This window comes from Nelusetta ayraudi, unplaced genomic scaffold (assembly GCF_046127955.1).
Source record: "Nelusetta ayraudi isolate G7.1 ecotype Tasmania unplaced genomic scaffold, CSIRO-AGI_Nayr_v1 ptg000056l, whole genome shotgun sequence".
NCBI lineage: Eukaryota > Metazoa > Chordata > Actinopteri > Tetraodontiformes > Monacanthidae > Nelusetta > Nelusetta ayraudi.
Genome location: NW_027466106.1, coordinates 558,330 through 568,896, shown reverse-complemented (window position 1 = coordinate 568,896; position 10,567 = coordinate 558,330). Strand labels below are relative to the sequence as shown.

Genomic DNA, 10,567 nt, shown 5'->3' with positions numbered 1-10,567 from the left:
CTAACTGATAACCTTAAGATACTTCCTTTCATAGAGTGTGAAAAAAAAAACCACACCTGCATGAAAACGGGGCCTGGTTTGGCAATGTGACGAACTGTCTTGCTGCATTACAGGCACAAATTTTCTCGAGTGTCTTAACCTCTTGTAAAAGAACCCTCCACATCAGATGTGTCAGCAATACACTGCAGTTGTTACAAGTAGTAATTGATCAGATAGCAACTATTTTTGTACTGGAATAACTTGCTAAAATTTGTCAACTTAAAGTAAAGATTTTTTTTTTTTTTTTGTGCAATTGCAATTGCAAAACAAACAATTGCATCAAGAAAGCTGTGTGTAAAAGCCCTGTGCAAGGTGCTTGACGGACTTGAAACTGTGAACATGGCTGTTGCCCTTTACATTCTTTTCTTGATGTCAGGCCTTCAAGGTAAGTTTTATATTTTTTTATTGTAATTATTATGAGGTGAGAGGAAAAACATAATGAAAGACACAATCCTTAGAATTTGTTGATTTGGCTGAGCGTCAGTCAAATCAACAAATTTAAGAGCTTATAATTGCAAGAATTAAGCTGCGAGTAAAGAAGACTTTAAAAATGCGTTAAGACTTTTTTCATTCTTGTTGCAGGTATTTACAGCATTTCTACAGTCAGTTTACTGTCAGTGAAAGCTGGACGTTCTGTTTCTATCCCATGTCTCTATCAATCAACATACACAAACTATGTGAAATACTTGTGTAAAGGATTTATATGGAACTCCTGCACATATGAGATTAGAACAGACCAACGAAATTCAGCAAGGTATTCAATTTCTGATGACAAAAAACAAAGGATATTTACAGTGACGATAAATGATGTAACAAATCAAGCGGATGCATACTGGTGCATTGTGGAGAGACACAACGCAGTCGATGACGGTGTACAGTTTCAGCTGCAGGTTACCAGTGGTAAGAATCATGTCATGTCAAGAAGAAATCGTTGAGCGGCATCTCGACATCATTAAACTGCCTGCCCTCTTTCCCCTTCCAGGTACTCCTGGTTTTACGGTGACTAATCAGCAGATTGAGGGATTTTATGGCGAGAGGACGAGCATAAATTGTTTCTATCAACACTTTGGAGAAAACAATTGGTGCAAGCTTGGCGGCGTCTGTGTGAGGGGATCCGAGGGATGGATAGATGGATCCAAAGTGACCATTAACAACAGTGGTCTCAATTTCTTCACTGTGACTATGAGTGGACTGACATTCCAGCATACTGGCTGGTATTATTGTGCCAGAGGAAATCTGCAGATGCCGGTGCATCTAACTGTCACAGAAAAACCCACTACAAGTCAGTTGTCTAATTAATTCTCACATTAACCAGTCATTTGCTTGTTATGTATGATAAAATTATGTTTCTTTCCAGAGGAAAATTGCTATTGTGTAAAGCTGCAGTGTTATTTATGCTTATTTCTCAAACCAGCCTCTTTCTACTCTTTTGTTGGTTCAACACAAAAAACATCAACCTCCGTAGTAACTTCTGGTGGTTCAACACAGAAACCATCAACTGCAGGAGAGACAACTCAGAGCAGGTCAGGCAGTTTTGACTTTATTTAAGAAAACTGTCTTCATTTATATCAAAGGACGGCTCTTTAACAGGAAAACTCTATATCTTAATATCTCAGAAGTCCAGTTGACCTTCTTAGCCTTATTGTTTCATTGTCCTTGCTGATCGTCATTGTGCTGGTGGCCGTGCTCATCTGGTTGATATCGAGAAGACGAAGTAAGTACATTTTCTGATTCAAGACATTTTAATTCAATTGTTTTCATAAAGAATATTATGCAAGTAGACTAACTGGTATTTTTGACTCCTAGAGCAGACCAAGGCACAATCATCAGTCACATCAGCAGTAAGACTTTACTTTCCTTTGTCATGATGAAGGCCATAAAAGAGTTGCTCCAAATGATATACACAAACATTTGAGAAAGGCTCACTGAACCTTCTCAAAAGTGGAATTTTGCCTAACATTTTTTGACGAAAATGAAAGGTACATTTGTTTATTTGTGTGTAAAAAAAAAAAAAAAAAAACCCTGTAGCATACAGTACTGTTATGAGGAACACAAGATCTTCAGGGCAGGTATTCTATCTTCTAATCTATGTATTCATCTAAATTCTTTGTGTTGGTTGATAGCCACTGTAGGAAACTTCAACAGTGTTGGCTCGGTGGACGTTTGAAATTTAGTCCCAGTTTATTTTTTTAAAAATAGCAAATTAAATAATACTAATTGTCAGAAATTAAAAGCAGAATTGTAATACATTGGTCTGAAACGTTGTCTTCTTTCTTATGCAGACATGCACGAGAAGTGATGAGGATGTAATTTACAGTGTTTTTGCTCCCATGAGGAGAATGGGTGCAGCAAAGGTAAATGTTAAAATCACATGCAGTTTTCCAACCCATGTGCCCCCTTCACCTCAACCAGTTTAAATACATACTTTTTCTTTTGTTTCAATAGGTTGATACAAATGAACCAGATGTTATCTACAGCGCAGTGGCTCTATAGCTGTAAAATTAATCTTTTTTTTCTTTCTTTTTTAAACTGCTATTTTTTTTTAACATGCTTATGATAGTGATTAGGGGGAAAATCATTAAAAAATGTTTTTTAAAAAAAAAAACCAACAACCTCCCACCCCTGGAGAGACAACAAACGAATATGATGATTTTGTTGCTTTTGTTGTGCTACTAAAATGAAAAAAAAAAAAAAAAAAAATGAATTGTTGGGGTGGGGGGGCTGGGGAGGGATTGATTGTCTTAAAACACTTCATGTCTAATAAAGCTGACTGAATACCCTTACGATTTTGTCATTTATTGGTTTCAGAAATGAAAATGCAAACATTAATAGCACGAGAAGCTCATATGATATTTTAAATTGGAAAAAATATAGATCTAAATAAACTGACAATGTGTAACATTATGACGTATGCCATTTTAATATGACAATTTACACTATAAATAGTTTTTCATTTCCTTTTAGTGTGATTGAGAAAATGTCATTACCTTAAGTATAAGCAAACACGGACAAAGTGATGCAATCTACTATTTTTATTTCAGCGTCACAAAACATTTAAATGTATGTACCATATTTCTCTCACTAACAGAGATCCAATGTGGCCTTTAAAGTATAATTTCATCTAATCAATGAGCAAGTTTTGCTCAATATTATAGGTGGACGGAAGTGCTTTTTAATGGCAATAAAATAAGAATATGAGCGATAAGAGAGTTGCTTCTGGTTGTCGTCATATGTCGCGTCGGAACTAATCCGTTAAGGCTTTCTAGTCAGGCACATCCTTGGTCGTCCCGGGTCCTAAGGTTGGATGTGATAGGTCCGAATTTTATTGCAGTGCAGTCTCCTTCAGCTCGCCCTCCAACCGGTGACGCCTGCTTCGGCCGTGCGGTGTGAGGATCCTTTGGAATAAAGTCACTTTAGCTCACAGCTTGCCCCCTGCTCTACTGGTAAGGAAGCATGTATTCACCCAGGCACATCTAATTGAGCTGACTGTGTAGAAATTATTATTTTTAAAGGTGCCTTTTACACGCAACGTTACTCACTTGTTAGCAAAGTTAGCTTAGCTAGCCGCTCTCGGCATGCTCCCCTCTGACACGTTCTACAACAGCGGGGGAGTTGTGTGGATTTCACTTTTTATGCTGCCGTGGTGTCAGAGTGCGACAAGAAATTACACTTAACTTTTTATTATTGGTCTTGAAATCTTTCCGTTGACCTTTTTTGTGGCCTCGTTGACGACAGTTGGCTAATTTGACAGGTAGCTAATGCCAGTGAAGTAGCTAGTTAACACATTGCGCTAATGGGCACTGGCATGTACCTTGCCACGCCTAGTGCTGGCTGCCAGTTCATGTGGAGGACACTAATTAAACCCAGACATGAAGCAGGGACTCCTGTGCGGCAAAATGGCTCCCTTCTACCAGTCACCTTGTCTACTGCTTGTGGCTCGACTCTCTGCTGCCTGGCCACCTGCAGCACCGTCATGTCGGTGGTGTGTCAATGGTCAGGCAACACTTGATGTGCACCTGTGTTTTCAAGTTAAATATGTTTATGTCACCACTCCTCTGCTTGTTTCTTGGCGATAAGAGTTCCGCCCCCCCCTCTTCAATATCAGAATAGTTGTTGGGTCCAGATGACTGTGCAGCTTGTCCCCATGAGTCTTGGGTTTGACAGGATGGTAGGGAGCTTTTTGCTGTCAATGACATAAAAGATCCAGCTTTCGCCTTAGCAGGTGTAACAGCCAGAACAGTCCATCACAGGAACTCCCAAGCATTTGTTGCAAGAAAATAGACTGCGCTGTATTTTACTCGCCACTCAGAAGTCTGAAATGCTTTGCTCAAGTAATTAAAATGATGCTTCCAATGGTACTTGATTCTGGTGCGAGGTTAGGTGGGTGGTGGAGGTTTGAGGTATGACATATACTGGCCTGGAGCCAAATGCTGCACCGTGTACACTTCATGGACACTTTCCATATGGCAGAGGTTCTTCTGGTTCTATAATTACATTAGGTCTTTCTCTGTCAAGCACTCAATAAGTGATCTGTTTTGCCCTGTTCATCCAGAAAAATGTTGATCTGAAGAGATCATTGATTGATCTGTTTCTCTTGTTGTCTTCCAGAAACAATGGCTGTGCCTCCTTGCTACGCTGACCTGGGCAAATCCGCCAAGGACATCTTCAACAAAGGATATGGTACGGATTCTTGACAGAGTGGAGTTGGAAGTCAAGTTGTTGATGAGTTTTTATATTATTAACAAGTAAATATTCTTTCAGGATTTGGCGTGGTGAAGCTCGACGTCAAGACGAAGTCAGCCAGCGGAGTGGTAAGAGTATTTCTTTGTAGAAGAAGCAGCACCTCAGATTATTCATTTCTTTTGCTTCTTTTCAACGCTACTTTTAGCCATTCATCTGTTTTCAAGACCAGTCTCTCTTTAACAATACCAGCTGATGGCCATTTCTCACATTGACCCTTGCAGGAATTTAAAACTTCCGGTTCCTCCAACACTGACACTAGCAAAGTTGCTGGCACCCTGGAAACCAAGTACAAAAGGTCAGAATATGGCTTGACCTTCACTGAAAAGTGGAACACTGACAACACCTTGGGAACAGAAATCACCATTGAAGATCAGGTGAGAAAGAAGAATTGTCCTCACAGTCACCATGGACACTTGTTGCGTACTTCTTATCATGCCAAATGAACCCCCCCCCCCTCTTCGTTTCTCAGATTGCCAAGGGACTGAAGTTGACTTTCGACACAACTTTCTCACCAAACACTGGGTAAGACCAAAATTATTTAAAATGTTTTATTCATGAAGAAAATAATGCCACAGTGAGTTTTTCCAAGTTCATGGCTCCAACTGCTCCGCTACAAATGTCTGTCTTGCTTGTTACTCCTTCTCATGGGTCATTTTGGCAACCCGATCTGTTCTGAAAGCACGTGACGAGTGTAGTCGTTGGCCATGTGAACCCCCCCCAGTCTTAATATGGAACATGTTTTTTTGAAACCCAATGCTGTAATTTAACCGCGCAAGCAACGCTTAACTTGTTCCTCTGAGGTATCAGCAATCGGCCACTTGACCCAGAGGAAGCGCGTCCTCTTTCATCTAGAGTTTGAAGAGAGCTGCTAAAGTTGGTTCACTCTGAAAACGTCATGAGTCAAAGCACGAATGTTGCAAAGGCTGTCATGTTCCTTTTAGATATACACATAATTTTGTCTTTTGTAAACTGTATGCAAAAACAGTCTTTGTGGCAGTTCTTCTGCCGTTCCTGTATTGTACTTTCACTGCAGTATAAAAATGTCACATCTATTTGCATTAGAAGCATTGTCAAATAATTGACTCAGTTTCACTTAAAACATGAACTTCCAGAAATGTAATTATTCCTCTTTCGAGAGACGGTGTCCATGCCTGTTCCGTCCTCACAAGGTTCGCACTAAACCAAAATCTCTGCTTCCCCAACAGCAAGAAGAGCGGCAAAGTCAAGACCGCCTACAAGCGCGAGTACGTCAACTTGGGCTGTGATGTTGACTTTGACTTTGCCGGTCCAACCATCCACGGAGCCGCCGTCGTCGGCTACGAGGGCTGGCTCGCCGGTTACCAGATGACCTTTGACACCGCCAAGTCCAAGATGTCCCAGAGCAACTTTGCCATCGGCTACAAGACGGGAGACTTCCAGCTGCACACAAATGTGTAAGTTCATCACTCTCACGCTGGTACATGTTGACGTTTACAACTTCTGGAGAGGTCATACAGAGAAGCGCAGATCTTCTGTGAGAAGTTTGATTTATTGTTCCTTGTAGCGTGACATCTCCTATACCTCCTCCACAGCAATGATGGTTCTGAGTTCGGAGGCTCCATCTACCAGAAGGTGAGCGACAAACTGGAGACTTCAGTCAACCTGGCCTGGACTGCTGGCAGCAACAGCACACGCTTTGGCATTGCAGCAAAATACCAGCTGGACAAGGATGCCACCATCAGTGTAAGTCACCACGGGTTTGAGGGGATGCGCCGATGCAAACAGTGTTTCTTGATAGTTGCTGACCATACATCTTGGTTTCCAACCCTTTTAGGCTAAAGTCAACAACAATAGTCTTGTTGGCGTTGGCTACACCCAGACACTCAGACCAGGTAAGTTCATTTTATGTTTGGTTTTGCCATTGGCTTCTGTGTTCTCCTCCCAATTAGTTTAGTCTTCATTTATTTTACTCCAACTACATATGTAGGCTATTTGTGAATGCCAAACCAACATGACTATTCCTGTGTGGATGAAAAACCGAACAGGAAAAGTTTAGTTTTTGCTCTTCACTTAATATTAAAAGTATTTGCACACAGCCCTCATATTTTGACATTGTGGTCTGGTTGGATCAAATGTCCTGTTTGTTGCTGCACTTTTGAGTTTTGTTCGTTCTCCAACATGAAACCTGTTTGAGAAATGAATTTTCACATCAACTCGGTAGTGATTGACGTTGGCTCTTTCTGACCCACAGGTGTGAAACTCACCCTGTCTGGCCTGATTGATGGCAAGAACATCAACGCAGGAGGCCACAAGCTCGGTCTGGGCTTGGAGCTGGAAGCCTAAACCCAGGTCAATGGGCAAGGGACTCGGAAATATCAGAGGAATCTGGCCTTAAATATGTGTCCAACTCAAACCAGCAAGGGGATGGAAATTTTTAAAGAGATGGGTGTAAAGGCTGCGAAAAACAAACTTTAAGTTGAGTACCACAACCTCTTTGTTGCATATTTTACCCTCGTTGCTTTTGACTTTGTAGTTTGCATCAAGATTAAAAAAAAGAAGAAAAGTTGGTGGCATATTATTTATAATTTGTCATTGTTCCTGTCCCGTTTTGCCAAAAATGAAATCCTATCTAATCCCTTTGCTGTCATGTCTGTGTGGCTTCATTGTGATACTCCCAGACACTTTGTCAGAACACTATGGGTTTTACGTGGCTTCTATACCTCTGATTTTCTGCCGTCATCTACACTGTCACTTGCAAACCATGTTGGGCGACGTTTGGCTTTCTCTATTTAAATACTGCGGCACCCCACCTCCTCATGCTAACATGGCTTTGGTAAAACTCGACAGCAGTTTTATTTGCGTTCAACGACTGCACCCTTTAAACTGGGCAGTTTCAGGGTTGCCTAACGTTGAGAAGCCCCTCGCTCTGGGCACGCAGCGGATTTTGTTCATTCTGTACCAATCAAACGCTGAACGGGAAAGTTAATGTTCACTCACGATAATGCCAAACCAAGTCATTGTCCTTAACAAAAAAAGGAAAAAAAGAGGTGGTACCTGTGCACTTGGAAAATTCTTCCCCTGTACTGGACAGAGATGGAGCCAACATGAAGTGACGAAGGTCCTTAATGTGTATGTATGAGTTTTCAATAAAGTCTTTGAACTCCACAAAATGCATTATTTATCTTATTTTATTTTTACATGTACGTAGTTTATCAAAGGCATCTTTAAGGATTTTTCTGAAGTTTTAAAAATTCATTTTTACTAAAATACGCATCCCAAATCCGACCTCCTCAGCATGCAATGTGTTGTGTAGTTCACAAGAATGCACACTAGATGGTGCACATCGCATGCGACTTGAGTTTCAGCCTCGGTCAAACCTCAGAGGACACCTCTATTAGCAGTTCTAGCGCTTAATGGCGATAGTGAGTCCGTCGCCCACTGTGAGCATGCTCTGATCAACCCTCTGGTCCCTGTGGATTTTCTTGTTGAGGGCATCCAGGACCTGGGAGGTGATGTCACTGGGAGCAGGATTTACAACTTTTCCACTCCACAGCACCTGTGCATGACGAAAGAACACGCAGTCTTTCATCATGGCACTCCCCAGTGATAACACACTGTGAAGACCTCAGGATGTTGAGACATCCACTTACATTGTCTATCGCAATAATGCCGCCTTTCCGTATGAGCACGAGGGACTTTTCGTAGTAACCGTCATAGTTGGACTTGTCGGCATCAATGAAGACAAAGTCGTACGTCCCAGCTTCTCCGGCTGCTATCAGCTCATCTGTAGATTGTTAAATAGATAGTTTAAAAAACAAATCTGATATTTTTCTCAGACATAGCGGAATATGAGAGCACTCACCTAGAGTTGTCATAGCGCTTTGATGCCGTATATCTATCACGTTCTCGACCCCAGCCTGTACAAAAGGCAAAGTATAAACTAAGAGTAATGAAGAGGTTTTATTTATTTTTACCCCACCTGTGTTTACTTGTATTTTGCTCATTGTGGTTTCCTTGCAGGTGAGGAGAGAACAATGATTTATTTTATTGCTTTGCTTTGCATCTTTATGTTGTGTTCTCCCCAGAGCAAACACATTTATCTGCAGCCGAGCTGCGGCTGCTTTTCTTAAGACATATTGGCAGAAGAACAGCCAGCTTTCTATTCTGCAAATACGGCAAAAAAAAAAAACAACAACAACAAACAAACAAACCCTAAAACCAAATAAAATAAATCAATCTCAGTAAAAAAAAAAAAAAAGAAGAAGAAGAAAAAAAGCCATAATTAGATGTACCAACCAGTGGCAAGCTGTGCAACAACACAACCTCGACAATGGATTTAGGATCTTTTTTTTTTTATTTATTTATTTTTAAATCCCAATTTCTACAACATCTTCCTGTTGAGTTTAAAAAGTAATAATGCAGTTCAAAGTGACACTATCTTACCTCTCTGAAGAATGGTCTGGCAATGTTGATATAAGTGTCTTCCGTCTCACAAGCCACCACCCGTCCACTCTCTGGCATGGAAAGAGCCATGCTAAGCGCATTGTAGCCTGTATACATTCCTGCAGAGCACAATTACCTCAGTCAACCAGAGAAACTTTCTTTTTTTTTGTTTTTGCTCTTAAAATCCAACTCATTTGCAGCATCTTTGGCCTCCATAGACGTGTCTCATCTCACCAATCTCAATGGCTTTAGTTCCATTTATGAGTTTGATCAGGTTCGCCATCAACTGAGCCTGTTCACTGGCGACCATCATGCGGGACCAGCGGTCTTCCATCGTCCTCTGCAATGGAAAAACACCAGAATTCCTCTCCGTGCATGTCTGACTAAATTACATTTGCCTGTTAACCTTATTGAAAGGTGAAGCCGCCCCCCAGTGGTACTACGTCGCCCCCCAGTGGTAATAAATAAGACTGCTATAAACGTATTTGATTCAAAGAGCATAACTTTAAAGTCAACATTTGAACGGCTCACATTCTAAATTCTTCTCCTCGATTCCACACTCAAAATCTGGAAGTAAAAACTTCAAATCTACAATTGACTTTTTCTGCCCATGAGAAACGAGTTTAAATGCTTTGCTCTATATTATTATTATCTCTCTTCTTCTTCTTCTTCTTCTTCTTCTTCTTCTTCTCCTTCTTCTTTTTCTTTTCTTTTCTTTTCTTTTTTTTTTTACCAGTCTGAGTTTGGTGAGAACTGGGTCCTCCCTCAGTGAGTTATTCACGACATACTGCAGCACAGAGTTGTCCTTCCCTTCACCGTGGCTCTTCCCAATGAAGGCAAAGTCTCCCAGACCTGACCAACAAGAAGCAAGAGGCAGCAGCTATACTGTTACTACAGCTCTGGAAACCACCTGCAAAGTAACGTGCAGAATCTTGTACCTGTAAACAGGACAGCAACTCCAATGCAAAATAGGAACTTAAGGTGTGCAGCCATGGCGTAGAGAGAGGACTTTTTCCTCTTGAAACCAGGGCGAGCAGCTTTAAATACGCTGGATCGGTCCTGGTGGTCCTTCTTTTGTACCGCCTTATCTCTGTTTGCTTTGACGGGCATCCAAGAAGATAGTAGAAAAAAGTAGAGCAGTCAGCTCATTGTTTTGTTTTTTTGGGGGGTTTTTTGGTGCGAAAATGATTTGAAGACCAGATGCACTCTCTGTGGGTGTTCTGGATCTTAAATGTTATTACAAAAAATGTAGACCGTGTAAAAAAAAAAAAAAATCTGAGCCCAGTAAATTATCCCATCAAACCCGTGTCAACAGTTCTATTTGCAGATGGTCCCTCAGTCATTTTGCAATCCAAACAAGGCC

At 41.1% G+C, this 10,567-nt stretch overlaps 3 protein-coding genes across 4 annotated transcripts; 2 read left to right on the top strand and 1 right to left on the bottom strand.

Moving 5' to 3' along the window:
* The first annotated feature begins 168 nt into the window (after nt 1–168).
* Nucleotides 169–1,996, top strand: LOC142896637 (CMRF35-like molecule 1). 2 transcript variants are annotated; one of them, XM_076038425.1, is made up of 6 exons: nt 169–424; nt 622–939; nt 1,022–1,321; nt 1,454–1,562; nt 1,659–1,753; nt 1,846–1,996. In XM_076038425.1, exons 1-6 carry the CDS (start codon nt 379–381, stop codon nt 1,905–1,907), a joined length of 930 nt encoding a protein of 309 aa, XP_075894540.1. In that variant the 5' UTR covers nt 169–378; the 3' UTR covers nt 1,908–1,996. The 2 variants fall into 2 exon arrangements, with proteins under 2 accessions (XP_075894540.1, XP_075894541.1); XM_076038426.1 differs by lacking the exon at nt 1,846–1,996 and having other exon boundaries at nt 1,664–1,821.
* A 1,329-nt stretch (nt 1,997–3,325) lies between these two features.
* LOC142896638 (non-selective voltage-gated ion channel VDAC2) lies at nt 3,326–7,931 on the top strand. Its single transcript, XM_076038427.1, has 9 exons — nt 3,326–3,482; nt 4,648–4,719; nt 4,801–4,850; nt 5,004–5,156; nt 5,252–5,304; nt 5,988–6,215; nt 6,354–6,504; nt 6,596–6,653; nt 7,013–7,931. The coding sequence occupies exons 2-9, from the start codon at nt 4,653–4,655 to the stop codon at nt 7,102–7,104; spliced, it is 852 nt and encodes a 283-aa protein (XP_075894542.1). The 5' UTR covers nt 3,326–3,482; nt 4,648–4,652; the 3' UTR covers nt 7,105–7,931.
* A 222-nt stretch (nt 7,932–8,153) lies between these two features.
* LOC142896639 (catechol O-methyltransferase domain-containing protein 1-like) lies at nt 8,154–10,299 on the bottom strand. Its single transcript, XM_076038428.1, has 7 exons — nt 10,143–10,299; nt 9,938–10,056; nt 9,439–9,544; nt 9,205–9,323; nt 8,624–8,678; nt 8,412–8,545; nt 8,154–8,317 (listed from the first exon to the last, which is right to left on the bottom strand). Exons 1-7 carry the CDS (start codon nt 10,195–10,197, stop codon nt 8,165–8,167), a joined length of 741 nt encoding a protein of 246 aa, XP_075894543.1. The 5' UTR covers nt 10,198–10,299; the 3' UTR covers nt 8,154–8,164.
* Between the last annotated feature and the right edge of the window lie 268 nt (nt 10,300–10,567).

What these genes read in the sequence shown, in the direction of transcription:
- LOC142896637 (XM_076038425.1), top strand. Translation starts at nt 379, where the DNA reads ATGGCTGTTGCCCTTTACATTCTTTTCTTGATGTCAGGCCTTCAAG. An exon ending in GGAGAGACAACTCAGAGCAG is followed by an intron (nt 1,563 to 1,658) that starts GTCAGGCAGTTT and finishes ATATCTCAGAAG; the next exon opens with TCCAGTTGACCTTCTTAGCC. An exon ending in GTTGATATCGAGAAGACGAA is followed by an intron (nt 1,754 to 1,845) that starts GTAAGTACATTT and finishes TTTGACTCCTAG; the next exon opens with AGCAGACCAAGGCACAATCA.
- LOC142896638 (XM_076038427.1), top strand. Translation starts at nt 4,653, where the DNA reads ATGGCTGTGCCTCCTTGCTACGCTGACCTGGGCAAATCCGCCAAGGAC. An exon ending in CATCTTCAACAAAGGATATG is followed by an intron (nt 4,720 to 4,800) that starts GTACGGATTCTT and finishes ATATTCTTTCAG; the next exon opens with GATTTGGCGTGGTGAAGCTC. An exon ending in CACCCAGACACTCAGACCAG is followed by an intron (nt 6,654 to 7,012) that starts GTAAGTTCATTT and finishes TCTGACCCACAG; the next exon opens with GTGTGAAACTCACCCTGTCT.
- LOC142896639 (XM_076038428.1), bottom strand. Translation starts at nt 10,197, where the DNA reads ATGGCTGCACACCTTAAGTTCCTATTTTGCATTGGAGTTGCTGTCCTG. An exon ending in AGTTGCTGTCCTGTTTACAG is followed by an intron (nt 10,057 to 10,142) that starts GTACAAGATTCT and finishes CTTGTTGGTCAG; the next exon opens with GTCTGGGAGACTTTGCCTTC. An exon ending in AACTAAAGCCATTGAGATTG is followed by an intron (nt 9,324 to 9,438) that starts GTGAGATGAGAC and finishes TGTGCTCTGCAG; the next exon opens with GAATGTATACAGGCTACAAT.